Below are 27,302 nucleotides of genomic sequence, written 5' to 3' on the forward strand. Positions count from 1 at the left end.
CGTCTTTACTATTGTAATGGTCCACCACCACCGGTGGATAAGTTTAAGCCTTGCCTAATCACTGTAGTGTTCCTCGAGTTTGGTTTAGCTCCGACATAGCTTAGGGTCACAAATCGGGCTTTGACGACCCAATAGAATGCCTCTCAAATAAATTATAAATACCCATGCTTGGCTCTCTAGGATTGATTAACTCCCCTAGCCAAGTACCAAAAAACATGGAAGATTAGCTTGTACATTGTTAATCACCTAGACAATAAATGTAAAGGGCTGAGTTGAAAACATGTGGCTTATGTAATTAGTTAGGTAGTTCTAAGTAAGTCATCTTACTTATGTATCGATTGCTCTCATAAATTAAAAGATCCGATATCGTGCGAAAAGGATCTAGATGTTTAAGGAGAGCTTGTCCTAATTTGGATACATAGCAGGCAAATTAGCTACATTTTATTTTATTATTATATGATACTTATGAGCATGTATTAGAATGTTTATTATCTATTTATATTACTCTTGAACTATCTTAAATTGTACTTGTTGAGTTGTGCGCTCACCATCTTTTTATGAAATATATTTTTTGAGATTCGACGACATCAGTATCGTAGAGGAGATGACAAGAATTAGCTAAATTTAAATTTTTTTTATCCTCTACACGGATATTATTTTTTAGTCGTATGGATCTGTATTCTAAAGACTTGTTGCAACGCACGGTGCTGTATATTTTAAATTTTTTTTGCTTAGATTATTATAGTAAATTTTGGCTTCTTATTTCAGATATTATGTAAAAATATTGACTAATAGATAATGTGGCGTGAAATTTCAACCACAAGTGTTTGAAAAATATATTTTACATTTATCATAATCCAGTGTAGATTTTCACAATAAAGCTTACATATGGATGGTTTATGTGCAGAAAAGAACCTGTAAGGGAAAAGAAAATAGTATTCATCATCTCAATACCAGAATTTATTTCAATCCTTTAATCTACACCAGGTCATGAAAAGCTTTGGCTATAGCAGCCCTAGTCATTCAACACATTTTAGAGTTTTGGATGATCAGAAAGAAAGCTAACCATCAGTATCTCTATCTTATTCTCTTGCATCTCTTACATCCTGAAAAGCTGAGTAAAATTCTCATGCATTAAGTAGCAGCAGCAGCAGCATTCGGCTTTTGGATGACGAAGGACATGCATTGGCACTGCTTCTTGTTGTTGAAGGAGAGGAGGCGGATATAAGCATTTGGATACGCCTTCTTGCACTCTTCAATCTCGTGGAGGACCTGAGAAGAGTCAGTGCAACCAAACATTGGCAACTTCCACAGAGTCCAGTACCTGCCGTCGTAGTAGCCTGGCATCCGGCTGTTAGTCCTGTGCACTTCTCCCACCTTCAATCAATCACACAGCTTGTGGTAAGTCATATGTAACATTCTTTGGTTAAATAGATGGAATTTAAGCAAGAGAAAAAAAAAATCCAGCAATTGAAAACCAATTTAATCCAATCCAAGAGAATCATACATACACTCGCGAAACCATTGAATTGTATGTTTTCCAATGTCTGCCAGTTTTTCCTGCTGAGTTCTCGGGAAATCGATTGCGAGTTTAGTAAACGTCTATATCTTTGTTTTATAAATTCAGAAACTAACTGGGCAAGATATACAAATTTCAACTAGAAGAGACAGTTTTAATTTGATGAGAAGAAATGCAGAGAGCATAGGAGAAAACTTAAAAATAGCGATTTTTTTTCCTGAAGATTCATATCGTCACGTTAACAACAATGAATCTGAACAAAGTATAACATCTTCATAAATACATAGTCAGTCGCAACAGTGATTTTTCCGACATTTATTATCATTGTAATCCATTCGTCTCTCGCATATAATGATGTCAATTCATCAAATGAACAGAAATGCAGAGAGCATAGGAGAAAACTTAAAAATAATGATTTTTTTTTCCTGAAGATTTATATCATCACATTAACAACAATGAATCTGAACAAAGTATAACATCTTCATAAATACATAGTCAGTCGCAACAGTGATTTTTCCGACATTAATGATGTAAATTCATCAAATGAAAAGAAAAGAAAGAATTTCAGAACTTCGGCATATATGTAGATTTTCCGTTTCTCGTCTTCTTTTAGTTTAAAGGAGTTACCTCATCGAATTCCAAGCAGGGGATCCATTTTTTAGAGATCATGTAGTCAACCTCCTTCGCTATCGATTCCTCCGTAAGTGGTGGCAAATAAGAGAGTACCTCAAACTTCTTGTTGTTGATAGGATTCCATGTCTGTACCATTTAAATACATTTAAAGCAATTTAACATAAGAAATAAGCTACATATTATAGTCAGAGTAACAAGCCTAATGAGATGCAGTACTTGATATGTTTGTTTGGGTCCTAATCTATCCAAATTTTCTCAGTACCTTTCACTCCCTGGCTATTCTTGTTAGATTTCTAACTCACAATCCAATTGAAATATCATACTATTATTCACTTTCCTCTTAAATTTTCACAACCAACAAGCCATAAGAATGAAAGTAAAAAAGAAGATAAAATAATAGTTCATATGATCTCCATAGATCCTCTCTTCTAGTATCATAAATTTACTAACAATATTCCTCTTTATTTCATTACCAAACAAGCCCTAAGAAGAAAAGATTTCTAGGTTATATAAGAACTCCAAAAAATTAAGATGACAAGAATGACAACAAAAGGAATAAGAAAGGAAGTTCTTGTTGAACAGATTGAGATGCCAACTTCTTTACCTTCATGCAGCTAACTCTGGAGCCATTGGAGATGGTCTTAGAGCTCCAAATAAGAGAACTCCTGTCTGTGGAGAGCTTGCTCGGGCCCTCAGGTCTCAGGCCAAGGAAGCCTGATCCAGACACCAACTGGGCCGGAGAGAGAAACCCAGATGACATCTTCCACCAGCAAAGTGCTCACAGTCGAGATACAAGAATGGAGTGATGGAGATGGTGGTGGTTTTGAACTGAAGCCTGGGAGGAAGAGACAAGGGGAGGGGGGTCTAGAACAACATTTAGTACTGTTTGGGGATAGTGACTACACTTATTAAATAGATTCTTAGTGTTATTTGAGAGAGAGAGAGAGAGAGAGAGAGAGAGAGAGAGAGAGAGAGAGAGATGAGGAAGATGACGATCGATACAAGGGTGGGGATTGTACTGCAATCCATGGCGAGTAGCAGAGTGGGGGATATTTTAACTTTGGTTTGCTTTGGTGTCATCACCACCTTTAGCTCTACTTTCTTCTCTCCTCCTGGCGCATAGCCAACAGAATTTGACTTGGGGTTATGAGTCATGAAGCTATGTGCCAAAAATACTATGGGACTTGGCCATCTCTCTTATTTATATCTTTTTAGATTTTTCGAGATCGGCCGTTTAGAAAAACGATATTTCATCTCAAACGATTCAAAACTTCAATCCATGATATTTATTTATCGATTACGCCACTTTTAACCTAACGGTTATAACTTAGCACTAACTAGTCTTTCTCTCCTCTCCGTCTTAGTTTTTGTTACATATAGTCGTGCAGGCCTTGGTTCGGGATAAATACTTTGATCGAATTTTATATAGAATAAATAATATGATAAGGTATGCATAAAATTATATCACAGAAAGAAAGGTTTTAAATAAACTTATTCAAGGTTCCAAAGATCTATGTGTCAATTAAAAAAAATTAAATTAACTTATATCACCATTTTTCATATTGACCTCATGAGTTATCGTAATTTTTCACAATGATCTCCTGAGCTTTTTTTAGGGTATAATAATTTTTAAAACTATCAAAAATATCTTACTCGACCACTTCCATTATGTACCAAAAAAAAAAAAAAAAAAAAGAGAGTCAAGGATCATTATCTAAAATAGATTTCAAGATTAATATGAAATTATCCTAAAGTAGTAAATTATTTTAGTTTATCAGACAACCGCAGAGCCACCCCAACTGGTAACCATTTTTCATAGTGAGCTCTTGAACTATTATTATTTTTAGTACATAATGAATTCTGAAACTATCAAAAATAATTCACCCGATAACTTCTATTATGTAAATAAAAAAGAATAAGTCAGTGGTCATTATCTAAAAAAAAAATTCAGTATGAATAATAAGAAATTATTCCCAAAAAAGAAAATAAAATTTAATTTAAGTCTGTCAGACAACCTCAGAGCCACCACCCCACCTGTGAACTAAGCCAAGCTGAGAACGATCCTCTACAGCGTTAATCCCGTAAGATCGTAGCCGTTAATCACGCTCTGGTTCTGCGGTCATGATTCATCCACCAGACTTTGTTGCCTGTCTCCTTTGCACTAGAGGATACGGTGGTACGAGCCTATAGAACAGATCCTGTTCAAGTAAGGTCGTGCTGTAATCTCGCTATCAGAGTTAATATAAACTAAAATATTCCATTACAGGTACCCGATGTGGTACTAAACACATTAAATTACAATGGGCCGAGATCGACTTACCTAAGCAAATCCCATCTGGATTGGTTTGCTACTATAACTACTCTTGGATCGTTGAGATATTAATTATCCTTATTATTACCTTTGAGGTAATATATATTAGCAAATTGATCCAGTTCTTATATGGTTTCTTTTTGTTGTCGTAGAAATTTGTATTTAACACCATACTTTTTTACTAACTTGTAGTATGCTCACTGTATTTTTACTATTTATAAATTGAACCTTATGTTTTAGCGATTATATGTAGAATATATCTAGGGTTAGATGATGTGATCTAGCCCCATCGAGTTATCTCATAGGGGAACATTGGGTCTGTGGGTCAAACTAGGTTATCATCAGAATTTTCTTTTCACAGTAGCTATTTTAAGCTATCGCGTTCAGTCACAACCCAATGTTTAAGCGCCACAAGCTGAATAAGTGCTCTCGAGTTTTGACAAATGAACAGCGACAGTCCGAGTTCGAACATCATAGCTCCATCGAAGAATAAGTGCTCTCGAGTTTTGGCGTTCCAACGGCGGCAGCTCGAGTTCGAACGCAAAACATGCTAACTGTTCTCGAGTTTTGGAACGATGGCATTCAAACACTAAAACCATGACTATTTTTGAGTTTTGGCATTCGAATGCCTGTTCCCATTTATAAACGTCCGAACCTTCGAGTGCAGTCTGTCCAACGGTGTTTGAACGCCGGTCCAATGATGTTTGAATACTCGGTGCTGAGATTGTTGACGTTTGAACGGTAACAATTTGAGTTCGAACATCATAGCCCCATCGAAGAATAAGTGCTCTCAGATTTTGGCGTTCCAATGACAGCAACCCAAGTTCGAATGCAAAACATGCTAACTATTCTTAGGTTTTGGAACGATAGCATTCAAACGCTAAAACCATGACTAGTAGTAGGCAAATGTTTTCACACAGCTTTCCAAATGATAACAGAAGGGATCCATTCCGAGAGACATGGAACTCCTCTCAGAAATGGACTACACCATGGGCTTTCCAACTTTTCTAAGGGGCTCAAAAGATTTATGTGTCAATAAATTCTTTTTAAAAATTGTAAAGGAAATATATGAAGAAAAAAAGTGATATCTAAATGTAATTGACCCAAAATTATAATAATAATAATAATAATAATAATAGAGACGACGGGTCTACAAAGGTATCGTTCATCATGCGTACTTGTGATTGCTATTATTAGTTTTCAATATTCCCACCGACCACCACCTTTCCCCAAAATTAGAATATACTAAGACTAAAGCTTCCTATTATCTATGCTATTATTTCTCCAAGTCCAAGAGTGGGTGGAGACTTGAGAGGAGATCTTGGAGGGTAGTAACAAAAGTTCTCCTCGTTTTGTGAACCTTACTTTTAATTAATTAATAAACATTCAACTAAGATTTTCTTTTTTTATTATTCATGAGCCCGAAGATTAGATTTGGGCTCGATAAAATACCAACCCTCTCTAGATACAGAGGCACTTAGGCTCCGCCAAGCTTTTAGCTATCTACTCTAAGCTGTTGCTTTGCCAAGCTCCTTCAAGCTAACTGCATTGTCGAGCCATCAACTGAATCAAGTCAAGTACTAAACCACCGATCGCCAAATAATTTCTCCATAATATTATTTGGGATTAGAGTTGAATCCATGACCTTTTTGATTATGAGCAAGATACCTACCAACTCTATTAGAGTTAGTTGGTATTCAACTGAGATATTGATGACAGCCATTGTTTGAGCTTGGCTCAAACTCTATTGCCACTGATCTCTAATAGCCTCAAGTCAGGGTTTTGTTAGTCGCCAAATAATTTCTCCACCATATTATTTTTTTATCATTTATGAAGCCGAAGATCAAATTTGGGCTAGACAAAAGGCTCTCTCTCTCTAGATACAGAAGCACTTAAGGCTCCGCCAAGTTTAACTATCTAATTTAGGCTTCAAGCTATATGCGTCGCCATTTATTCCAAGCTGTTGCGTTGCTAAGCTCTTTCAAGCTAACAAACTTTTCGAGCCATCAACTGAATTAAATTTTCAAGCTAACAAACTTTTCGAGCCATCAACTGAATTAAATCAAATATTAAACCACCAATCGCCAAATAATTTCTCCATAATATTATTTGGAATTAGAGTTGAACCCATGACCTTTTTGATTATGAGCAAGATACCTACCAACTCTATTAGAGTTGGTTGGTATTCAACTGAGATATTGATAACAGCCATTGTTTGAGCTTGGCTCAACTCTATTGCCACTGATCTCTAATTGCCTCAAGTCATGGTTTTGTTAGTTGCCAATCACTACTTTGGTTGTTAATGAATGCAGAGTAGAGTAGTCTTGCTATGCGTCAAACAATTCAAATCCTTCCATTGTTTCTCTCCAGCAAAATATCAAACAGCAGACGAGCATCACAAGAGGAATTTATCTATCAATGGCTTCTCAAAATGAACGAAAAATAAAAATTATATTTATATATATAAGTGAAAAAAATATATTTAATATAAGGTCTGTCAGACAACCTCAGAGCCACCCCAACTGCGACCGAAGCCGAGCTGAGAACGATCCTCTACAGCGTTAATCCCGTAAGATCGTAGCCGTTAATCACGCTCTGGTTCTGAGGTCATGATTCATCCACCAGACTTTGTTGCCCGTCTCCTTTGCACTAAAGGATACACTGGTACGAGCCTATAGAACAGATCCTGTTCAAGTAAGGTCGTGCTTTCTATGGCTATCGGAGTATTATAAACCAAAGTATTCCATTACAGCTAGCCGATGTGGCACTAAAAACTCCTTATAACTACCGTTGAGGTAATATATACTGACAAATTGATCGAGTGCTTATATTTATATATATATATTTTTTATTTTTACCCTTTTTTTTTTAGAAATTTGTATTTAACACCCTGCTTTTTGACTAATTTGTAATTTACTCTTGCATGTAACTCCCGGCCTTTTACTAAAATTGTGGCTTATGCCCTGTATTTTCATTATTTACAAATTGAGTACTATGATTTAGTGAATATGTACAAAAAAAAAAAAAAAAATTAACTAACATCGTGAGAATATTCTATTACATAGAAATATTTTATTTCTAAAATAACTAAAATACTTTTAGTATGATTTGGTCGAGGGTATTTTTGTAATTCTCTTAGTATAGTTAACTTACCCTAAATGTTTGGTTAAGTTTAACTAACGGATCTAACAGCATAGTATTTTCTGCACATTTTTACTAAATTATAAGACTCGATTTGCAAATAGTAAAAATATACGGTGTAAACCATAATTTTATTAAAAGACAAGTTGTTATATACAAAATTATAAGATAATTTTGTATTATATTTTTTACTATGAATTAATTCAACCCTATGTTTTAGCAATTATGTTTAGAAGATATTTTGGGTTAGATTAAAAATATTTCATCAACTCTAAATAATATTTTTGATAATGACTAAAATACTCTTAGTTTGTATCTTCTTATCACCTCATTACTAAGGGTACTCTCGTAATCTTCATAATATAGTTAATTTAACTTAGGATTTGATTAAGTTTAGTTAACGGATCTGACAGCAAGGTATTCTCTGCACACATTTATAAAAAATATAGGACTTAATTTGTAAATAGTTAAATATAGGGTTAAATCGTAAATTTACCAAAAGATTTTTTTTTCTTGCTATTAGCGGTATAACAAATAAGTTTTTATTATTTACAAATCGAGCCCTAAAATTTAGTGAATATGTGCAAAATATGCTATCGGTTAAATTTGAACTAACACTGTGAGAATATTCCATTAAGTAAAAATAACTTAATTACTGTAACATAGGGGTGCTCATGGACCGGGTCGGGCTTTGACAACACTTGGCCCAGTCCTCTTGGACGGGCCAAGTATGGTACAATCTAATCTTGGGCAATTCATTGTATCTAATTCTTAAAAAGAAGAAGAAGAAGAAGAAGAAGTAATATTTAGAGTTTGGAATTTAATTATTTGGTAAGAATATTTTTATATGAATGATAATCACAAGACTCTTAATTGTTGGTTTGAGTTCGGAAACAAAAGAAAAATATAAAACCGGCACTAGCCAAGCTCAAGTTCATGAAAAATCATTCAACGGAATATTATTCCCCGAAAGAAGTTCAAAGTTGTGAGAATCTTTCATCTAATAGACTTTAAACGAGCACATAGTCTACATCCTTAGCTACGTCGCAAGTAGAAATCCGACAAAATTCATCAAGAGCAACTTTATTATCGACTTTATGAGTATGGGGGATTCCAACCGTTCACTAAAGGCAATCAAACCCTTTCGTCTATAAATTTAAAATAAGCATATATTCTAGCCCTTATATTCAGCGCACATGTTGGGCACGTGCACGCCCTTTTTTTTATTGATGTTACATCACTAACCTTTGAGGTATAGTCCGTCAAGATTTGAAAATGACGAGTTAAGTAGAACGTCGATCAAACCTATCCTTTATAGAGTTTCTCTAAAACCATGACACATTCTTCAAATATCCTCAGCTAAGTTATGCTTATCCAACTTATACTTAACTCAACTAAACCCAACTCTAACCCAATCTAACTTGACCTAACCTAACCCAACCTAATATGCGGAGGAGAAGAGAGAGTTGCTAGAGGAGAAGAACTTACATTTTCTTAACCAAAAGAAGCAATCACATTGTACCCTAAAAGAGGGAATGATAGAAAAAAAATGAAATATAGGGAAGAATATAAAGAATGAACTAAGGATATTTTAGTTATTTAAAGAATATGTATTAATTTGATGGAATATTTCTGTCTGCTCGAACAACATTAGTTTAAATCTATTCCAAGATATTTCCTACACATACTCAATTTGCAAATCGCAATTTCCTTTAAATGGGTGTTATATACAAATTTTCCTATTTTCAAAGAGGTGCCCTAGAGTCCGCTTAAAATACTAAGTAAACACATATTTTAGATAGAATCCATTAAGCCGAAAATTATATCCGACCCGTATCCGAATTATTTTCAAGAATTCTATCCGTATCATTTTTTATCCGAATTCGATCTGAGTCGGATCGGATAGCGGGTCAGGTCAGAGTTAATCGTACCCGTTTCCAGCCCTAACTCTAACCGCTGAAATTGTATAATTGCTTCTTTGTATTTTGACACATGCTAAAACTAACCATGAATTATTCAAACTACAAACACCCACCCAATTAAATCATTTTCTTTGTTTTAGAATAAACAAAACCAACCAACCATCCACCTCACCTCTTGAAGTAGACTTTAATTTATATTTCAACTAATCTTTGGTTTCTTCTAGCTATTAATTAATCCTTGTTCAAAAGTATTATACAAGATCTCCAATCTTTTCTCTCATATGATAGAGATGGGTGGCACTTGAAGATTAAATGTATACAAAAAAGAAAAGAAAAGAAAAGAAAAGAAAAATGCAATCTATGATTCAATAATTGATGTGTGAGCCAACCAAAATATCACACATATAGCCTTAATCAGGTAGGGTACCCCAGAGACAACTAATAAGTGCTTCACAGGGGATGGCCCTACAAAGAATATGACACAAACCATGAAATAATTCAAACCCTCTCTCAATCTCTTCTTTTTACTCCTCACAACTGTTCATCTAAAAGATGGTCCTAATCAAGTGTACTTGTCCCAAAACAGCTCACATTAAGTCCCCTCTTGCAAAGAGGAACAGTGGATTAGAAAGCAACCCTTAAGAGTTAGGACTCACTCTTAGCATAGTATTAGCATAGTAGTCAAGAGGGTCCTATTTAGGGCTGTCAAAAACTCGTGAGCTCAGCTCGTGATGCTCGTGTGAGCTGAGCCGAGCTGAGCTAGAGTTAGCTCGCTCGAGCTCGACTCGAATAGACTTGATATATAATATGTGAGATGATATTATATATATATATATATAAACTAAATATATAAATATTAGATAGCATAGTTATATAATGAGTTTTACACCCGTAGTCCTACTAATACAACCAAGAGGTTTTATTTTATATTCAGGGTGGCAAAATATAATAAATAAATATCTTTGTAAATGCTACCGATTAGGAATAATAATATCATACCCATCTATAATATATTTATAAAGATCTACAATAAAAAAATTCATAATATATCTATGTTAAGTGTTAAAATTATTGAAAATAAAATTAAAAAAAGGAAAAAGAATAGAAAAACTATTATGATTTACATCCTATATTTTCTATAACGAATATGTGTAGAAAATATTTTATGTCAGAATATTCCGCTAAAATAACTAAAATATCGTTACTATGACTTGGTCGAGGATATTTTTATAATTTTATAACAGCAGGATATTTTCTGTATATATTCTCTAAATTATAAGGCTCGATTTAAATATTATATATATATATATATATTTTAATAAATAAATAAAAAAAAGAAAAAAAGAAAAGAGAAGGTAACACCTCTTTTATTTAATAGCCTTTCTCCCTCCTCCACCCCCACCCAATAATAAATGCCACCTGGTACCCGAACAGCCTTCTGGAGACTGTTCGAAGCCATTAATTGCCCATTGGATTTTAATTTGGGTCTCTCTCTCTCTCTCTGTCTCAGCCAAACACATACACACACACAAGGTGTTTGTTATATTGGGTCTACCATCTTGTAGAGCCTCTTGCTTCTCGCACAATGCAGCATTTGTATCTCAGGAGCAGAAGCCTTAAGCGCCTGCTCTCGGCGATTGGGAGGCAGAGCAAAGCGGAGGAGCCTTCAGAGGTGTCTGTGGAGAAGTCCGTGGAGTGTTCTCCTCTCCAGAAACCAACTTGGAAGTGCTTCTCCTACGAAGAAATCCACCGAGCAACCAATGGCTTCCACCGAGGTACTACAATTGCATGGAGACCAACATGTTCGAAGAAGCTTTAAATATATAGAACGTTGTAGATGATCTTTTTGAGCGTTGCAGATAACATGGTAGGAAAAGGAGGGTACGCCGAGGTTTACCGGGGAGTTCTCGAGAACGGCCAGGCGATCGCGGTGAAGAGGTTGATGCGGGCTTCGACCGCCGAGCAGAATGAGAAGGATTTCTTGACGGAGCTCGGGACCATCGGCCACGCACGACACCCGAATGTCTCTGCTCTCTTGGGCTGCTGTATTGATCGCGAGCTCTATCTAATCTTCGAGTTCTCTTCCCTTGGCTCGGTCTCCTCTAACCTCCACGGTGCGAGTAATACTTTAGCATTTGCCACAAATGAAGTAGAGTAGAACTTTATAATGGATGGATTTCTTTCTTTCTTTCTTTCTTTCTTTCTTTTGGGAAATAATACTATGTTTGGTGATATAGATGAGAGTTCTCCAGCAATGGCATGGAAGCTGCGTTATAAGATTGCAGTTGGTACTGCAAGAGGACTCCACTACCTGCACAAGGGATGCCAAAGAAGAATAATTCACAGGGATATCAAGGCATCCAACATACTCCTTACAAACAACTTTGAGCCTCAGGTATTCGACAAAAGTCTTCTCTCGTATTTTGTTGTCTTCAGCTGTCTCAGACATACCAGAAACAAATATCACAGATTTCTGATTTTGGGCTCGCAAAATGGCTGCCGTCGGAGTGGACTCACCGTGCCGTTGCGCCGATCGAAGGGACATTCGGGTTAGTATTTGTGGAAAAGAAGAAGAAGAAGGAAGAAGATGATTTGAAATTAAACCCAGGGAAGGTGTCTAAATGGAGCTTGTGTTATGTTTCAGGTGCTTAGCGCCGGAGTACTTCACGCATGGAATTGTCGATGAGAAGACCGACGTCTTTGCTTTCGGTGTCTTCCTCCTAGAGATCATCTCAGGGAGGAAGCCGGTAGATGGGACGCATAAGAGCTTACTCAGTTGGGTAAGTTTCATTGTTCTTCATCAGTTTGACTGGAACTAATGCTACAATGCTTCTTCTTTGTTATCCTTGTAAGTTTATTTACAACAATTGGAGCAGGCTAAACCCTATCTCAACGACGGCGTTATACAAGCGCTAGTTGATCCGAGAATCGGCGATGATTATGATATGATGCAGCTTAAGAGGCTCGCCTTGATAGCATCCCTATGCATACGCGCATCGGCGACATGGCGGCCTACCATGACTGAGGTACTGAAACATCTCCAACAAAACTCGAAACTTGTCAATTTTTAAGACAAAAAGCATGTAGACAGAGTAACTTCCATCAGTAAATTTTATGTTCATGCTTGAAAGGAATTCTTAAATTCTTGTTTTGTTTAGTTTACCAGCCCAAATTCAAGAGGAGTGTTTTGTTTGGTACAAAATCAAACTCTTATTTTTGTTGTTCTTTTCTATTCTCCTATCAGTGACACTATATATGACAGCACTCAAATAAAGATCTACTATTGAAACCAATAGTTTACCTAAAATTGACTTCAAGTAGATTCCAAAAGATGAGAATATTCTCTTAGTTGAAATAATTTTATTTTTCAACTTGTCTTGGGAGCATGGGAGCTAGCCTTGGATACTCTCTCTGTTACTACTGCCTCTTCTCACGAGATGCCCATGGTATCAAAGAGGGATGGAAGTATATGAAATAAATTCAAATGAAGGACAAAGATTCAGAGCATGCAAACTTAACGCATGCTTCCAAAAGAGTGGTCTTTAACCTCCTAATTCTTTTATGATAAAATCATATATTTTTTTGCCCCCGCCGCACATAAGTAATGTAATTTAATGGACAATGGCAGGTATTGGAGCTATTAGAGAACGGCGAGATGTCACCAGATCGATGGACGATGCCTGAGGAGGAAGAAGAGGAAGATGAGCTCTGGGATTTTGACGATCTCGATATCGAATGCGACACACCCTCATCTTCTTCATCAACTGTGAGCAACTAGTCCATGTTTTTACTTCATCACAGACCCATTTGAGTGGGTGGTGGGGGGGAAGCCAGGGAGGAATGTACATAAACACTCAATCAATGTGTAGAGCTATGATTTCTATGTATACCCTAAATTCGCCAGAATTACTCTCTAAGATTGATTGATCATGAACTCATAGGCTAAGCTAATCATTTTGTTTGACTCGATATATAGGTTGAACTACTGAGCTCAATCTTAGAAACTTTATCCATCTCTTATCAAACAACAAGCACATGTACAAGGGATGGATGTTGGAGTTTTTTTTTTCTTTTTCAAAGACAAGTTGATGATGTCTGATTAGGTTTGTCTGCAACCTAAAGGCATGATTTGCCTTTCTTCTCAATTATTTCTGGAATCAGAATGGGTTGGGTGGCATTTTGGGACAGGTTGACCTGTGCTTCTATCCTTGAGTACAGCAAGGATAACTGATATTTTTATCTGTGTGAGAGGATTAGGTTAGATTATTATAAATATTACTTCAGAACTTTGGGGGTTAGTTTTGACCTAGGGCTATCAAGATAAACAAATCCTAATTTAATAAGGCACTCTTATGCTCAAAACTTTAAGTCACCTAATAAGAGTACAGCTTATTAAATCTTTCATAGAAAGAGTATACAACTTGATTTGTAATCACTGATCATCCCTTGGGATATATATATATATATATATATATATATATATAAACACTTATCCAAGAGCGAAAGAAACGTAAAACTCAACCATTAAATTACATATAGTTTAGGATTAATTGGAACATGAAAATACTCATAATATAACATGACTAACTCTCAATGGAGGAGGTTGGGGGTGGGGGGGGGGCTTAGCTTTGAAAGAGCTCCACCTCTTTGTTGTGAAAGGTAGTTGAGTGTTGTCAGTAGAAGTCCCACCAAGTTTCATCTTCCAAATTAATGGCAACAAGCAAACACACAAGGAAGGAACACCATCTTTCAACAAGCAAACTTGTGACATTGTTTTATTGCAAACTACCCTTTTACCATATCCTAATTTTAATTGCTGTCAGGTTGTATTGCAAAAGAAAGAGAAGAGAAGAAGGAAGAAAGGAGTTGAGAGGGTGGGGGTTGGATGTAGGTGATTTGCCCTCACAAATATTGATGGCATACAACTCATTTCTGATGAACAACACTTGTTATTGAAAGCGAAAGTAACACACACACACACTATTGTATATGTCAATGCAACCACCTTTACCAACTACATGTTGGCCAAGTAGAACAAAAGGTATGTCCCACAGTAGAGTAATGATCAACTACCTCTTGTTGTTGTATTATTACACTTGGAAACTCAACTATTCCTTATTTCTAACTAATATATTATGTCCCAAGTGCTAGCTTTCTCTTTTTCTCTTAATTTTTTTGTTTAAAAATTATTGCGCGATCAATTTTAGCCGCTCTAAAGAATGTTACGTTCTTATTTTAGAGAAAATAATAAGATAGAAGTTGAAAGTAAGACGGTATATTTTATTTTTTTTTGTTAAAAGATTATTACGCGATCAATTTTAGCCGCTCCTGAGAATGTTGTATAGAAATTGAGATGGTATTTTCGTGTTTTCTATTTATATTGTATAGAAATTTTTTTCATATAAATCACTGACGTAGTTAGTGATATATTTAGAAGTCACTAGCTAGGTCGGCGGTTTCCAAACCTACTTAGTCTCGTATTTAATTTCAAAATAAATTAGATAGGTAGAAGAAAATTTAAACTCTTTTATCTTTTTTAACCATCAAAAACTCAGTAAGACAAAGCAAGCAAGATATTGTAAGTGAAATATCTTGCTTACTTTTCCACTTAAAAAAGAAAAATCTAAACAAATTCATTAATATCAAATCCACTTAGCCTAGTCAATCAAAATAGAAGAGGAAAAAGGAAAAAAAAAACACTCATTAACACTAACTAGTATAGATAAGATGGGGTTGAAAGTACCAGAAAAGTAAGTAAATATTTGTTTAATAATTAGGTTCGGTAGATTAACTCGTTTATGACCCGAAAGACAAACTCATTGAAAACCTTAGGATTAATGTCGCATTACTGTTTCTTATCCCACCCCTAATCCAAACATCATCACTAAACAATAATGATTGAGTGCAACCACTTTTAAGTTTTTCAACAGTTATGTACTATGCTAAGCTGAGTTTGATCATTCTGTTCTAATTAAAGCCCAGATCATAAGATAAACCCCATGTTCAACATCAAAGATGGTTTAGGTTTCAACCAGGTCCACTTGTGCTATTCCTGGGACCTTCAAAGACTAGTTTAAACTGGCAACAAGAAAGTGCTCAATCTAACAGAGGATTGAGTTTTAACAGGATAGTTTAGTAGACAAAAAGCATAGATACTATATCACCCTAAGAAAGTGTATAAGAATATACTTAAAATCTAAGCCTAGGACTTTCTAATAGAATATTCTTCATGAGATGTCATTCCTTCAGGTGCTGTTGGTTAATATAACTCTGGGGTTTTCCAAAAGACTTCAACTTAGATTGGAGAAGAAAGAAGAGGTCAAAATGGAAATAAGGAAAAGAGATGGGGTTTAAATAAAATTCTCCTTACCAATTTTTCCTTGAGCACAATTAGGAAATTTCCATCATTCAAATGTCGACCATTGACGACCGACGAAATCACTTCTATACAAGAACAAACAATCTCATTCCATAGATGTAATATACAGATCTTTCCATCATTTAAATAGTGTATGAGAAAAGAGAAGTGTCGATCGCCAAGCCGATCACAAATATCTCCAAGCAAATGTTCAGATGCATGTACAGAGGAAGCTATCATACAGCATTACTATTATATACACAAGATGAATGCAGGTTGACTACTTACACCAATCATAGAGAGAGCTAGAATGAAGCTAATTACAAATAGAAGATAGGATGTCCGTCGCACCATGAAGTAGAGTCGTTGTTACCTGACAGTCAGTGATCGTATAAATGGGACCGCCTTCTCCCATGATTGTCTCTGTTACAACGCAAAAGATGCAAGTATCAGCCAAAGGAAAAAAGAAAACTGCAATCAGAGGAAAGGATTAAACATGGATACATATCATCAACCTGCATGCTGATTATATCACTCTGCAGGAGTATAGACTTGAAAAGAACGAAAGGAGAACATAACACCAAAAAAAGAAAAAAAGCAATAAAAGCAATAAATACTTATTGTACCAGAAGACAACAACTATGATGAACCAAATATAACACATAATTCATTGTAGAAATATTTCACTTTCTTTAGAAAAGTAAATTGAAAAGGATAATCAATAATACGACCACCTTCCTAGGAAGAAAAACTGGAACCATATATTTCGTGAATCTGGAAAAGCGAAAGAATAGTAGAACCATTAAGCATTCGAATAAAGCATTAATTTTGCTCGGAATTGGTAACTACATATAAAGAATAATCTCAAGCTAAGTTAGCAATGAAGAAAAAAAAAAAAGAAATTTAAAAGAAAGAACTTCTAGTGTGGTATGTAAAAGAAATTTATACAAACCTGTAATGGCTAGAAGTTCTCCTCGATGCTGCAACACTGCTCCCTGTTCGGACAAACTCAATATCAATTTCATCCAATCTGTATGCCATTATATCCACAGATCTTGCAGGGGCATCCTCAACGTATGAATAATTAGAGATTGATCGAAGGTTTCTTCTCCTCCCACTCCCTCGTCTTCCCCGTTCTCCTGTCCTCCTTCGGTTTCCTGAATCCCTACAGAGCACCCTAGAGAAGATGCAAGAGATCCACCACTTACCCCTCATCCTATGAAAATCTTCATATTCATCTCCACTCTCGTCATCAGCAAATTCAATGACATAGTCGCCAAACACCACCCCACGGGGCACTTCTGAATGTATAGTGCTCAAAACATCTATGATATCAGAGGATTGCTGAAAATTTTCCCAGTCAAGTTGTCTTGAAGGATCAATTTTTGAAGGGCGGGAATTAGGATGCTTTAGTTGAGTGTGCTTCTGGAGCTCGTAAAAATTGCCAACATATGAACAACGACTCTCTTCGCAACATCTTGTCTTCAGGTTAAGTTGCTGACGAGCCTCACTTAAAACAACCCACCCCATCACATCTCCTCTACACAGTGGGCAAGTTGGTGGACTCTTTGGATTCTGAGCGTTTTCTGAAGAAGTCTCATTAGTAGTTGATGAAACTTTTGCAGCAGCAGACAGTCCATATACACTTCTATACCGATCAAGACAGTTTGAACGAGTCTGATCAGTATCGCAGACAAATGGCTGACACCCCTTCTCACAAGAGGAGCATTTGAGTAAGACCGCATTGTGAGGGAATTCTAAGCAGATTGGGCAAGTAACATCCTCCCAATTGCTGTTCACCTTCATGTCCAATTCCAAAGAGTTAGATTTGGTATGCCTCTTCAGCAAAGCACCCAGGGTCATCCCAACCATTCCTAAACAAGCATGGTGATTACTGGAAGTAGATCTTTGATAATAACCTGCATGAATGACATATAGGACTTCAATACGCCAAGATCTTATGGGCTACAAAGTTAATTTAATTGATGCAAAATGACCAAATTTGAATCTCAAGGGCAATGGTACCACAGTATAATTAGTAAAAGAGAAAATAAATGGAATTTAGGCACCCATTCCACCTGAAGTCTGCAGCAAATTATTCCTCCTAGTGTGTAAGCTAAATCACCTAAGGAGCAATACTAATGCATAGTTGAGAAATATATATCTTGCATGAAAGGGGCATCCCTGATCTATAGGGACCTCGTGGCATATGACCACCAAGTTCTCCCTTTCTTTCGACTTCCACCGTGGTGTGCAGATCTGAACTGATATTTATTATTTCTAATTGTTCAGACAAAATAGTGACTTCATCACCACCAAGCTCGATTAGCTTCATGGTCGGCACATCTTTTAGCTTTCCTCCAACTTCATTTCCCAACCAGGTATCTATCGGATTCGGAGGAGATGCAAAACATACATGAGCAAAAAGTTCACAATAACATTTGATCAAATGAAAGAAGAGTCTCTGGTATATAGAGGATCAAAATATTTAAGAGATAACAATAGAAATACTCTTTTCGATGAGAACTTCGAAACGCATCATAAGCCAAGAGTCGACACGAATTAGATTTCCATCAATCTGTCACATATACTAGTAATACTAGATGTGATTGTTACAGAATGCATAATAGTGGACACATGCAGTAATTCCTCAACCAGAAATCTCAAATAACCTTGGATTTCACCATAAGCTTCATGAGTAGCTTCTTTCAAAAGTTGATCATCATATTAGTGTGGAATTATAAAGCACAGTGTCGAGCAAGTCACACTGACTGCATAGTTTCTTCTCAAGTTCTCAACTAGATATTCCCTGTTTAATTGCCAGTAACTGAATCAAATTATGTACTATCTCTTCAAAGTTTCCCACAATCAATCAAGAATTCTGTCGATTCAGTCACAAAATCTAAGAATTTCCCTAATTATATGACTGGAGATGTCAACTTGCCATCACTCCTCATTCATTTCAAGTAAAGGGGCTTTCACTTTTATCAGTCTCTTCACTCCTTTCCAACTTTCAATCTCTAAAACCCAAAATTGAGAAACAACAAACAGTCTAAATCTCATTTTTCCCTCCATCTTCCGAACTCAATTACCATGCTCCTAGGTTACCTATAAGCACAAACTGCAACAAGAAGTCTACGAAAACATTATTCATCGACACAAGAATCAACAGCTCAATCAAATTTAATCTAAAAAAAAAAACTCAAAATTCATCTACTAATGAATCAAACAAACAATTACCCAATAACTAAAAGATCAGAAAACCACCCAACTCCTCCTCTAAAAAAAGGCCTTCTCTCTCCTGGACGGATCGAGTTGGAGGAAAATTATAACTCCCAATACTTGACTTGTTGATTCGTTTGTTCGTGGCGTGGGGAGAGGAGAAGAAGAAAGAGAGACGGAAGGGAGAAAGAGAGAGAGGAGGAGAAGAAAGCTTCCTCTTTTTTTTAATGAATTAATCGAGAGTTAGAAGGCGATGGATACCGGGAATGGGATTGACTTCAGTATTCCAAATTGCCAACCATAGATTATTCTTCTATCTATGACGGCAAATAGATATTATGTGGCCTTTTATTACCACTTTATTATTTCTCTATTGGTAATAAACTAATAATGGCTAGTGTGCACTTCAAGTAAGATGGCTCACCAAACATGGTATAGTTTTGGACCAAAATTAGATCCATTTTATATATTACTGTTATCGAAATAAACCGTCGCTTAAATTTACTATCAAAACTCAATCGTAGCCGTAACAAAAAGGCTGAGAGACTGAGTTAAAGAGATTTATATATATAAACTACTAAATTGACCCAATCGACGTTTTTGACTGATGAGTGTATTAGAATCAAACAAAAATTGCTAAATCAATCAACGTTTTCGCCTAGGAAAAAAATGCCGATCAATTCAACATTTTTATTAGAACTATAATAAATTAAACCTCATTTTTTTATAATAAATTTAAGAATTAATTTATTTCGGTTAAAATTTTTTTTTAACAATACTAGTTTGGTCAAAAACTTATCATGGCATCATAGCAATAACACAAAGGCTGAGAGACTAAGTTAAAGAGATTTATATACATAAAACACTAAACTGACCGGTATATTAGGATCAGACAAAAACGCTAAATCAGTAAGCGTTTTTGACTGATTAGTATATTAGGATCAGACAAAAACGCTGAATCAATAAACGTTTTTGCCTAGGAAAAAAATGCCGATCAAGTCAACATTTTTATTAAAAACGCTAAATTAATCAGCATTTTTGACTGATCAGTATATTAGGATCAGACAAAAATGCTGAATCAATCGGTGTTTTTGCCTAGGAAAAAAACGCTGATAAATTCAGCATTTTTATTAGAACTATAATAAATTAAACCCCATTTGATAATAAATTTAAGAATTAATTTATTTTGGTTAAAAAAAAATTAAACAAGACTAGTTTGGTCAAAAACTTATCGTGACATCGTAGTCATAACAAAAAGGCCCAGAGACTGAGTTAAAGAGATTCATATACATAAAACACTAAATTGACCAGTATATTAGGAGGATCAGACAAAAACACTAAATCAATCAGCGACTTTGACGTGTTTTTGCCTAGGAAAAAATTACTGATCAATTCAGTATTTTTATTAGAACTATAATAAATTTAAGAATTAATTTATTTCGGTTTAAAAAAAAATTTCAAACAAGGCTAGTTTGGTCAAAAACTCATCATTTTGCACATGAGGAAAGTGAATTTCAGACTTATTTATGATACTAACATGACTTCTAGATGTTTTTCCCCCTTTTTTTAATTTTTTGGTTCAAACCTTGACAATTTTTTATTAAATAAAATCGAACTCTAGCATTGATTTTTGTATACATGACATCCACCTAAGTTAAAAAGTCCTATAAATAAATTTGAAACTCACTTATTTGTGTATAAGAATTGAAGAGCAGATTTAAAATAGTTAAAAAAAAAACACTCTGATGAGTGATAACAAAGTCAATTTTGAGGCAAGCCAAGCAATCTGTGTCGGTCTGAGCAAGCCTCAATCTGAATGCACCATTAAATATAGATCAATATATGCATGCACATCCAGTGATTCCAATTACAAACCAAAAGGAATGCAAAAGAGCTGCAGAATTTAAGCCTAAATCCCACATTTTCTGAGAGATGGGTAAGATTTCTCCAGATTTGAAAAAACATACAAGCAAACATATGGTGACCAGTTTATAAGGTTGCATTGCTATTCTGGTCACCAAATAACTTTATTTTCTGTTAGGAAAAGCAGAAGAGTAGGAGTATGAAAACAGAAAGATTAGTTGCTCTCAGTGGAAACTCTCCAAAAGGTACAACCACTTCAGAGACAACTCTATTGAGACGATAAGACCTTCATGCCACAGCTGACAGCAACTAATATACATGTAGTATAAAGCAGCATCGGGCGATCAATAGGGAACATTCTTGGGAAGGTTTCTGATGACATTACTCTTCATTCCCATCTTTGTGCGCATTGCTTCTACGCCAGTCCGGTTCATCTCCCGGAGAACTTTCAACCTCACAAGCTGCTGCTTTGATTGGACGGTTGCCAAACCCATACTTCTATACCTGCAAGTGGAATAGCAAAGGATCATCAGATTGCATGTTTTATCCGTTCTTCCTTTTATATTACTTCTAATTGATAGAAAATGAAAATTTTATGAAGGCTACACCAGTGCACAAAAGGATTCTTCAAATACAAACCTAATTGGAACGAAAAAATAAAATTTTGTCCGAGAAAATTAACAATCAAACCAAAAGTCAGTAAAGGAGAGGGAATCGTCTACAGATAATGGGGTCATAAAACTGTTCTTATTTTAATTTATGTTTTCCTTTCTGAGAAGAAAGTGGAGTTTAACCAATGTTTGAAAAATAAAAGCAGAGAAATAATAAGAATCCTCCTAAACAAGAAGAGAAAGCCCTGTAAGTCTCAGATAAAGGATGTCTTCCTACTACTGCAGTACTGAAAGAAAGTTTTGGGCCCAAAGAAAAAGCTGATTCAATAGCCTCTTAAACAACAAAAAGAGTGCGACAAGCTTCAGATAATGAATGTGTTCTCCTAGTATGCAGTAAAGTAGAATATTCTAGGTCATAATATTAATCGGGAATAACACATGCTTTGAAAACATAATATTACAAAATATAAGTAAACAAAAGAAGTTCCAATGTCCAAACATAGGATTTACATAATAAAGAAAGGCCATGATAGCATTACAAACAAAGAAAAAGAACCACACAGCTTTATATCAGTTATAAACTTATAAGTTGATTGGCCATCAACAAACAATGCGATAAAATTGATAAAAAATGAACAAAACATATTACAAATTTTAATACAACGAGCATTTTGTGCTTGCATACCTTGAAGCTAATGAAAGAGCTAGAGCAATATCCTTCGCAGGGGAAGGTCGTGGTTTCTGACGATAGTAACGTAGAAATTCGCGAGAACCAAGAGTTTTAACAAGTGACCCATTGCTTGTCTTCTGAGATATTATAAGCTCGCATCCACCACTTCCTAGCTCAATGTTGTTATTCATGTCATTTGATACCACCAATTGCTTACCATCAGCATCCACATAGCTGTAAAAAGAATACCACAAAATTTATTGGAACTGTACAAAATTTGTAAATTGCCAGATAAGAGAAGTGTGAAGTAATACAACTCATTGTCAAAAACCATAAGAAAGGAAAAAAATATGCCAACTGTTTTGGTTTCTCAAGCTTTCAGCTATATGGATTTCTTTTCAACATAGGTAGTGTATGGAAAGACGGTCACAGATGGTGAGCAATCATCCCACTGCCTAGCGCCTAGATAAGTATCAAGACGATCTAACATTTCTGATATATAAGAAAATAAAGGATAATTATATATTATACATAATATATATTGATATAACACATCTAAAATTTCTAATAGTAATTTATAACCATAACAAACAATCAAAAATTGACTATATATATACAAATAACTATATTATGTGTGTATGTATGTATAGGATGTTCCAAAAAACGAGATCAACAATGGGATTGGCCTTTCAAAAAAATGATATGTATTAGCTGTATCGGTTGTCTGGATCAGACTTAACCTTTTCTAATTACGTATAATTCTAAATACTATTTAAAAATACAGAATATTTTCTAAAAATTTAGAAAAAAATGTCAAAAAATTAAGAAAATAATAATTATTTACATATGAACCATAAAAATTAAAAGAAGTACCAACTTACTTAATTGGCTTGCTATTGATATTTTCTTATTTGTTCTCTAGTCTATCTATAAACACAACATTCTGAAATGCATATATATATAATAAAGCATTCCACTTTAGGAATTTATCTTTTAATCAACCATTCTATATATATAACAAGAGAGAGATTAGACCCAATCGGTTTATATATAGGAGGGTGTAATTAGGAGACCATATATAATCTAATTAATCAGCAAACTCAATGTATTGTCGTCACTTTGATTAATTTATTGCCATCTTCACTATATATACCAAGAGTAACTATTAATTTGTGTTATCCTTGAGTCAGCACAAGAGATTGGTATTACACTTGAACTAATTAATCAGCTCATGCTCACCATCTTCCATGCTTTTAGTATTAACCTAGCTCATGAATGCACTACTTTATCCAAACTCACCGATCCCGATCCAGATCGACCGATCCTGCCCGATCCCAGTCAATTGATTGGGATCGGGCATCAATCAAGATACCTAATAGCTATCCTACACAACCACGTCGACCACAACAACCACAACAAAGAAGGTTTGCTGTTTTTCAAACTTCCTATTTGCATAAGCCAAATGGAATAAGTAGAAGGTGGTCAAATCTAAGAGCAATGTTACTACTACTCCTTAATAGGTGTTGAATTTTACTACTTACTAGATGTGATTTTACGATTCATATATTTACAGATTTTATCTTATTAAAGATTTAAGATTTACTAATCAACATGTTCAATATACTTTCGTAAAATTGACACATTCCAACATGCAACGAAATGGAAAGTAAGGTCAGCAAGCATGCAAGCAAATTGCATGGTTAAGAAGAAAATAAGGATTAAACATAGGTCAACACTTGAATTGCCAAAAGAATTCTCAACTTATTTCCATCTAAGACATTTAGAAATCTAAAGCAATTTAACATTTCCAAATTAGTGATAGGAGATAAAGATCACTTAGGTAATACTTAAGAGGAATAAATAATAAAAACCTGCTGCTGTAGTCATAAAACTCTTCCAAGTCAGCATCCTCATCATCATCACCTCCGTCTCCATAACGTAATTTACAGTGACCTTTAGCAACCATATGCTTTCTGACAGCCTCCAAGCTTTGAAAAGGATGGCATCTCTCATTGCAAAACAAGCATATGAAATCTCTTTTAACCTGATAAAGGTACAACATATCATGCTTAAATCAGCAAACCCATCAACAATTAGAAACAGAGTGTTATCCAAAGAATATAATTCTACCTTCAGACCAACATATGCAAGAAGGCCCTTAAGATCCTTCAAATATTCAACATCCGGTATAAAAAATCCATGCTTCTTGTGCATGTGCACTATGCAATTTTCTATGGTATCATGCTTTATATCGCACATGAAACAACAGGAAGGATCCAATTCTACAAATTCCTCCATGTCATCATCAGAATTTCTTTCATCTACATGCATATTCGACAAAGACTCGTTGGCCATATCTATGTCGTCATGCGAGTCTACTTCCACCCATTCATCCTCATCCTCTTCACTTTCGTCATTCTCCTCTTCTCTTGCAAATGGAGGAATATTGGAAGAAGTTGATTTGTCTGGAAGTGGTTTGACAATTGTAATTCTTGCTGTTGAGGCAGCAGGATCCTGAGCGGCTTTTACAACATGAGCTCGTGATTTGAGGTGCTGAGCATGAGCCTTAGAACTTCTGTACTCTTTCCCACAAAGAGGGCAACCATATGACATGGGGGTGGCACTCAAATTGTTCCTCTCTTCTGCTAGAGCAGATTGCCTAGCCTGAAATAATGCTTCTGTCACACCTGGAACCCCAGCAACCTGAAGAAAAAAGAAAAACAAGATTACACAAAAGAAATTATGTGGAATTTCTATCAATAGAGAAAGCATGAGACAACATAGAATTTCCAACACTCAAAAGAACCCCAAAGTGTTTAAAAAAGGAAGATATCAAGCAAGCACGCATCTTTTCATTATTGGTAAAGAAACTGCCCTCTCATCGTTAACTACTGTTTCTTCACTTACGGACTGAGTAAAAATTGAATCTTTCTCTTCAAACAAGAAGATATTAAGAGAGCAAAATACAAGAGCCATGCAGAAATGAATAATAGAAGACTAAAAGATGTACTGAAGCAGGACCCATATTAAATAGGTTAAGAAAGGCTGTGAGGGCAAAATTATCGTATAATTACACCTTCTATACAACATCACAAGTACAAAAAAAATCAATCAAGAAACATCTCTTAATAGGTCAGAAAAACTCAAAACAGCAGCATATACACTCTATGGCAGTTGAATCCACTAGATATACCGATTCATAACGAGAGAACCCCAGAGAGAAACCAAAACCTAAAAAAAAAATTGATCAAAATGCTAGAATCTTCAAAAGTTCCTACCACGACCTTTTTGATAACTATAAGTCCCCAAAATTCTCAATATGACCCAAGAAAACCCCTCATATCAATCGCTAAATTGATCGATTATAAGCAGGAAAACCACTAAAATTGCTCCAAGAAAAAAAAACCTAGCCCTAACCCTAACCCTAACCCTAACCCTGGGAAGTAGGATCAAAGACCGGATGATACCTTCCGCTTGAGATTGTACCGGTGCCATTCGGATCGATAGTGGACCTTCTGCTCCGCCTCCTCCACGAACTCGGCGTTGCACGCGTTACACGTGAGAGACGGCATCTCTCTCGTGATCTCGCCCTCTACTTCTCTTAGCTTCTCTTTCCTTGGAGATCGCTTGGGTTCTCTCAAAGGACGGCGAAGGGGTTTGTTTTGGGTTTTTGGGTATTTATAGGGAGGGATAAGGAGGTGAGTTTGAAACGCAACGTGAGCCCTCTAGGGTATGTACGGATTTTAATCGGATTAAGTCCGGCTCGAACCCGTCCGGTTTAAACCCGGTCCTATCTAAGCCTGAGATGATAGTGGACGGTTTAGGGCTAAGTATTTACCTTCCCAGTCCGACTCAAAAGCCCGACCCACAACTCTTATCTATGACCCAACTCATAATTCATACTTATTTAAGTCTTATATTAGAGAAAAAAAATAAATTAAAATTGTCATTTAATACTTTTCACTAATACTAAGAATAGTGAGAAATTTTTGATAGTTTGGAAGGTAAATATATAGGAATTATGTCTTTATTTTTCATTTTACTATACTAGTTGGACAGGTTCACTCACATAACCCCTTTAATAAATGAATTAAATAGACTCTTTTTTCCAAATTTCAGAGAAGTATTTTAAATAATAAGATTTGTTGTTATTAAATGAATTAGCCTTTCGCCAATCAAGCATGAATTTTGAAGATTAATATAATCTTTAAAAGTATTTTAAATCATTATTATTCTGAATTTTTTATGTATGTATATACTAAATTATTTTTATATAATAATAATAATAATAATAAATAATAAATAATAAGATTGTTAGATATATATCATTTCAGAGCAACATTAACTATACATATCATAAGTTTTTCAGAATACCATAATAAAAAATTATCCTGGATTTTGGTTTCCAATTCCTTAACATGAGTAGTCTCACACAAAGAGAGTCAAAATGAATTTTGATTTATTCTCCTTCCCACTCAGTTAGATGATATAACATATATAAATGTCTAAAGGATAATAGATGATAAAATAAATTTAAAAAAAATTGAGGACTCTCTTCATTGTTTCTTCCTTTCCTTTCGATGAATACTGAGTTGCGAATAGGGTTGTCAAAATAATCGAGCTGGCTAGAGCTCGCCTTGATAAAAATCAATCGAGCTGGCTAGAGAATAATTTCAAGTCAAGCTTGATCATAAGCTGGCTCGATCAAATAAGCTCGATAAGGCTCAATAAGGTTCAAAATAATTATTATATATATAATAAGTAATATTTTCTATACTATACTATAATTTTGTTATATTCTAAGATTTACTTAAGTGGATTGTTATATTCATTGATCTTATAGTGTTTAGTTCTAAATTTTGATTATATTAGTTTATATTTTTAAATTAGGCCTTATTTAAGCCTAAATCAAAGCTTAATTTAATTCAAGCTTGATTAGGCTCAAAATATAGTTTGAAATTGCTTATTAATTGGCTCATTTCGAAATTAGCTCGTGTTGGCTTGAGTTGAAATGATTTCCATTCAAGCTTGATCACAAATATATGCTAAAAA

At 35.1% G+C, this 27,302-nt stretch overlaps 4 protein-coding genes and 2 non-coding genes across 8 annotated transcripts; 1 reads left to right on the forward strand and 5 right to left on the reverse strand.

The window, feature by feature from the left end:
• Positions 1–933: 933 nt before the first annotated feature.
• On the reverse strand, positions 934–3,176 carry LOC140760252 (ribulose bisphosphate carboxylase small subunit, chloroplastic-like). The gene is made up of 3 exons (XM_073097127.1): positions 2,757–3,176; positions 2,147–2,278; positions 934–1,377 (listed from the first exon to the last, which is right to left on the reverse strand). Exons 1-3 carry the CDS (start codon positions 2,910–2,912, stop codon positions 1,135–1,137), a joined length of 531 nt encoding a protein of 176 aa, XP_072953228.1. The 5' UTR covers positions 2,913–3,176; the 3' UTR covers positions 934–1,134.
• Positions 3,177–4,152: 976 nt separating this feature from the next.
• LOC140760691 (small nucleolar RNA U3) lies at positions 4,153–4,368 on the reverse strand. Its single transcript, XR_012104453.1, has one exon. It is a non-coding gene; the product is annotated as a small nucleolar RNA U3 (small nucleolar RNA).
• A 2,586-nt stretch (positions 4,369–6,954) lies between these two features.
• On the reverse strand, positions 6,955–7,167 carry LOC140760690 (small nucleolar RNA U3). Its single transcript, XR_012104452.1, has one exon. It is a non-coding gene; the product is annotated as a small nucleolar RNA U3 (small nucleolar RNA).
• A 3,807-nt stretch (positions 7,168–10,974) lies between these two features.
• LOC140760271 (probable receptor-like serine/threonine-protein kinase At5g57670) lies at positions 10,975–13,706 on the forward strand. The gene is made up of 7 exons (XM_073097166.1): positions 10,975–11,301; positions 11,386–11,640; positions 11,764–11,921; positions 11,996–12,075; positions 12,171–12,306; positions 12,403–12,552; positions 13,155–13,706. Exons 1-7 carry the CDS (start codon positions 11,112–11,114, stop codon positions 13,302–13,304), a joined length of 1,119 nt encoding a protein of 372 aa, XP_072953267.1. The 5' UTR covers positions 10,975–11,111; the 3' UTR covers positions 13,305–13,706.
• A 2,239-nt stretch (positions 13,707–15,945) lies between these two features.
• Positions 15,946–19,364, reverse strand: LOC140760272 (uncharacterized). Of its 3 annotated transcripts, none has more exons than XM_073097169.1 (3): positions 19,157–19,364; positions 16,837–17,803; positions 15,946–16,307 (listed from the first exon to the last, which is right to left on the reverse strand). In XM_073097169.1, exons 2-3 carry the CDS (start codon positions 17,754–17,756, stop codon positions 16,265–16,267), a joined length of 963 nt encoding a protein of 320 aa, XP_072953270.1. In that variant the 5' UTR covers positions 17,757–17,803; positions 19,157–19,364; the 3' UTR covers positions 15,946–16,264. The 3 variants fall into 3 exon arrangements, with proteins under 3 accessions (XP_072953270.1, XP_072953269.1, XP_072953268.1); XM_073097168.1 differs by lacking the exon at positions 19,157–19,364 and adding an exon at positions 17,963–18,532; XM_073097167.1 differs by having other exon boundaries at positions 15,947–16,307; positions 19,125–19,362.
• Positions 19,365–20,856: 1,492 nt separating this feature from the next.
• On the reverse strand, positions 20,857–25,897 carry LOC140760519 (cytoplasmic 60S subunit biogenesis factor REI1 homolog 2-like). Its single transcript, XM_073097517.1, has 5 exons — positions 25,718–25,897; positions 24,381–24,953; positions 24,122–24,294; positions 22,266–22,484; positions 20,857–21,473 (listed from the first exon to the last, which is right to left on the reverse strand). The coding sequence occupies exons 1-5, from the start codon at positions 25,820–25,822 to the stop codon at positions 21,314–21,316; spliced, it is 1,230 nt and encodes a 409-aa protein (XP_072953618.1). The 5' UTR covers positions 25,823–25,897; the 3' UTR covers positions 20,857–21,313.
• Between the last annotated feature and the right edge of the window lie 1,405 nt (positions 25,898–27,302).

Source organism: Typha angustifolia, chromosome 5 (genome assembly GCF_048772165.1).
Source record: "Typha angustifolia cultivar Huaian chromosome 5, ASM4877216v1, whole genome shotgun sequence".
Taxonomy (NCBI): domain Eukaryota; kingdom Viridiplantae; phylum Streptophyta; class Magnoliopsida; order Poales; family Typhaceae; genus Typha; species Typha angustifolia.

Excerpts from the sequence above, each read along its gene's own strand:
- LOC140760252 (XM_073097127.1), bottom strand. The coding sequence starts at position 2,912 with ATGTCATCTGGGTTTCTCTCTCCGGCCCAGTTGGTGTCTGGATCAGGC. Across the intron at positions 2,279-2,756 it reads CCAGAGTTAGCTGCATGAAG|ACATGGAATCCTATCAACAA; the intron begins GTAAAGAAGTTG and ends TAAATGGTACAG. Across the intron at positions 1,378-2,146 it reads CCTGCTTGGAATTCGATGAG|GTGGGAGAAGTGCACAGGAC; the intron begins GTAACTCCTTTA and ends GATTGATTGAAG.
- LOC140760271 (XM_073097166.1), top strand. The coding sequence starts at position 11,112 with ATGCAGCATTTGTATCTCAGGAGCAGAAGCCTTAAGCGCCTGCTCTCG. Across the intron at positions 12,076-12,170 it reads CCGATCGAAGGGACATTCGG|GTGCTTAGCGCCGGAGTACT; the intron begins GTTAGTATTTGT and ends GTTATGTTTCAG. Across the intron at positions 12,553-13,154 it reads GGCGGCCTACCATGACTGAG|GTATTGGAGCTATTAGAGAA; the intron begins GTACTGAAACAT and ends GGACAATGGCAG.
- LOC140760272 (XM_073097169.1), bottom strand. The coding sequence starts at position 17,756 with ATGGTTGGGATGACCCTGGGTGCTTTGCTGAAGAGGCATACCAAATCT. Across the intron at positions 16,308-16,836 it reads AGAACTTCTAGCCATTACAG|AGACAATCATGGGAGAAGGC; the intron begins GTTTGTATAAAT and ends GCGTTGTAACAG.
- LOC140760519 (XM_073097517.1), bottom strand. The coding sequence starts at position 25,822 with ATGCCGTCTCTCACGTGTAACGCGTGCAACGCCGAGTTCGTGGAGGAG. Across the intron at positions 24,295-24,380 it reads TTGCATATGTTGGTCTGAAG|GTTAAAAGAGATTTCATATG; the intron begins GTAGAATTATAT and ends TACCTTTATCAG. Across the intron at positions 22,485-24,121 it reads TTTTATGACTACAGCAGCAG|CTATGTGGATGCTGATGGTA; the intron begins GTTTTTATTATT and ends TTCTTTTTACAG.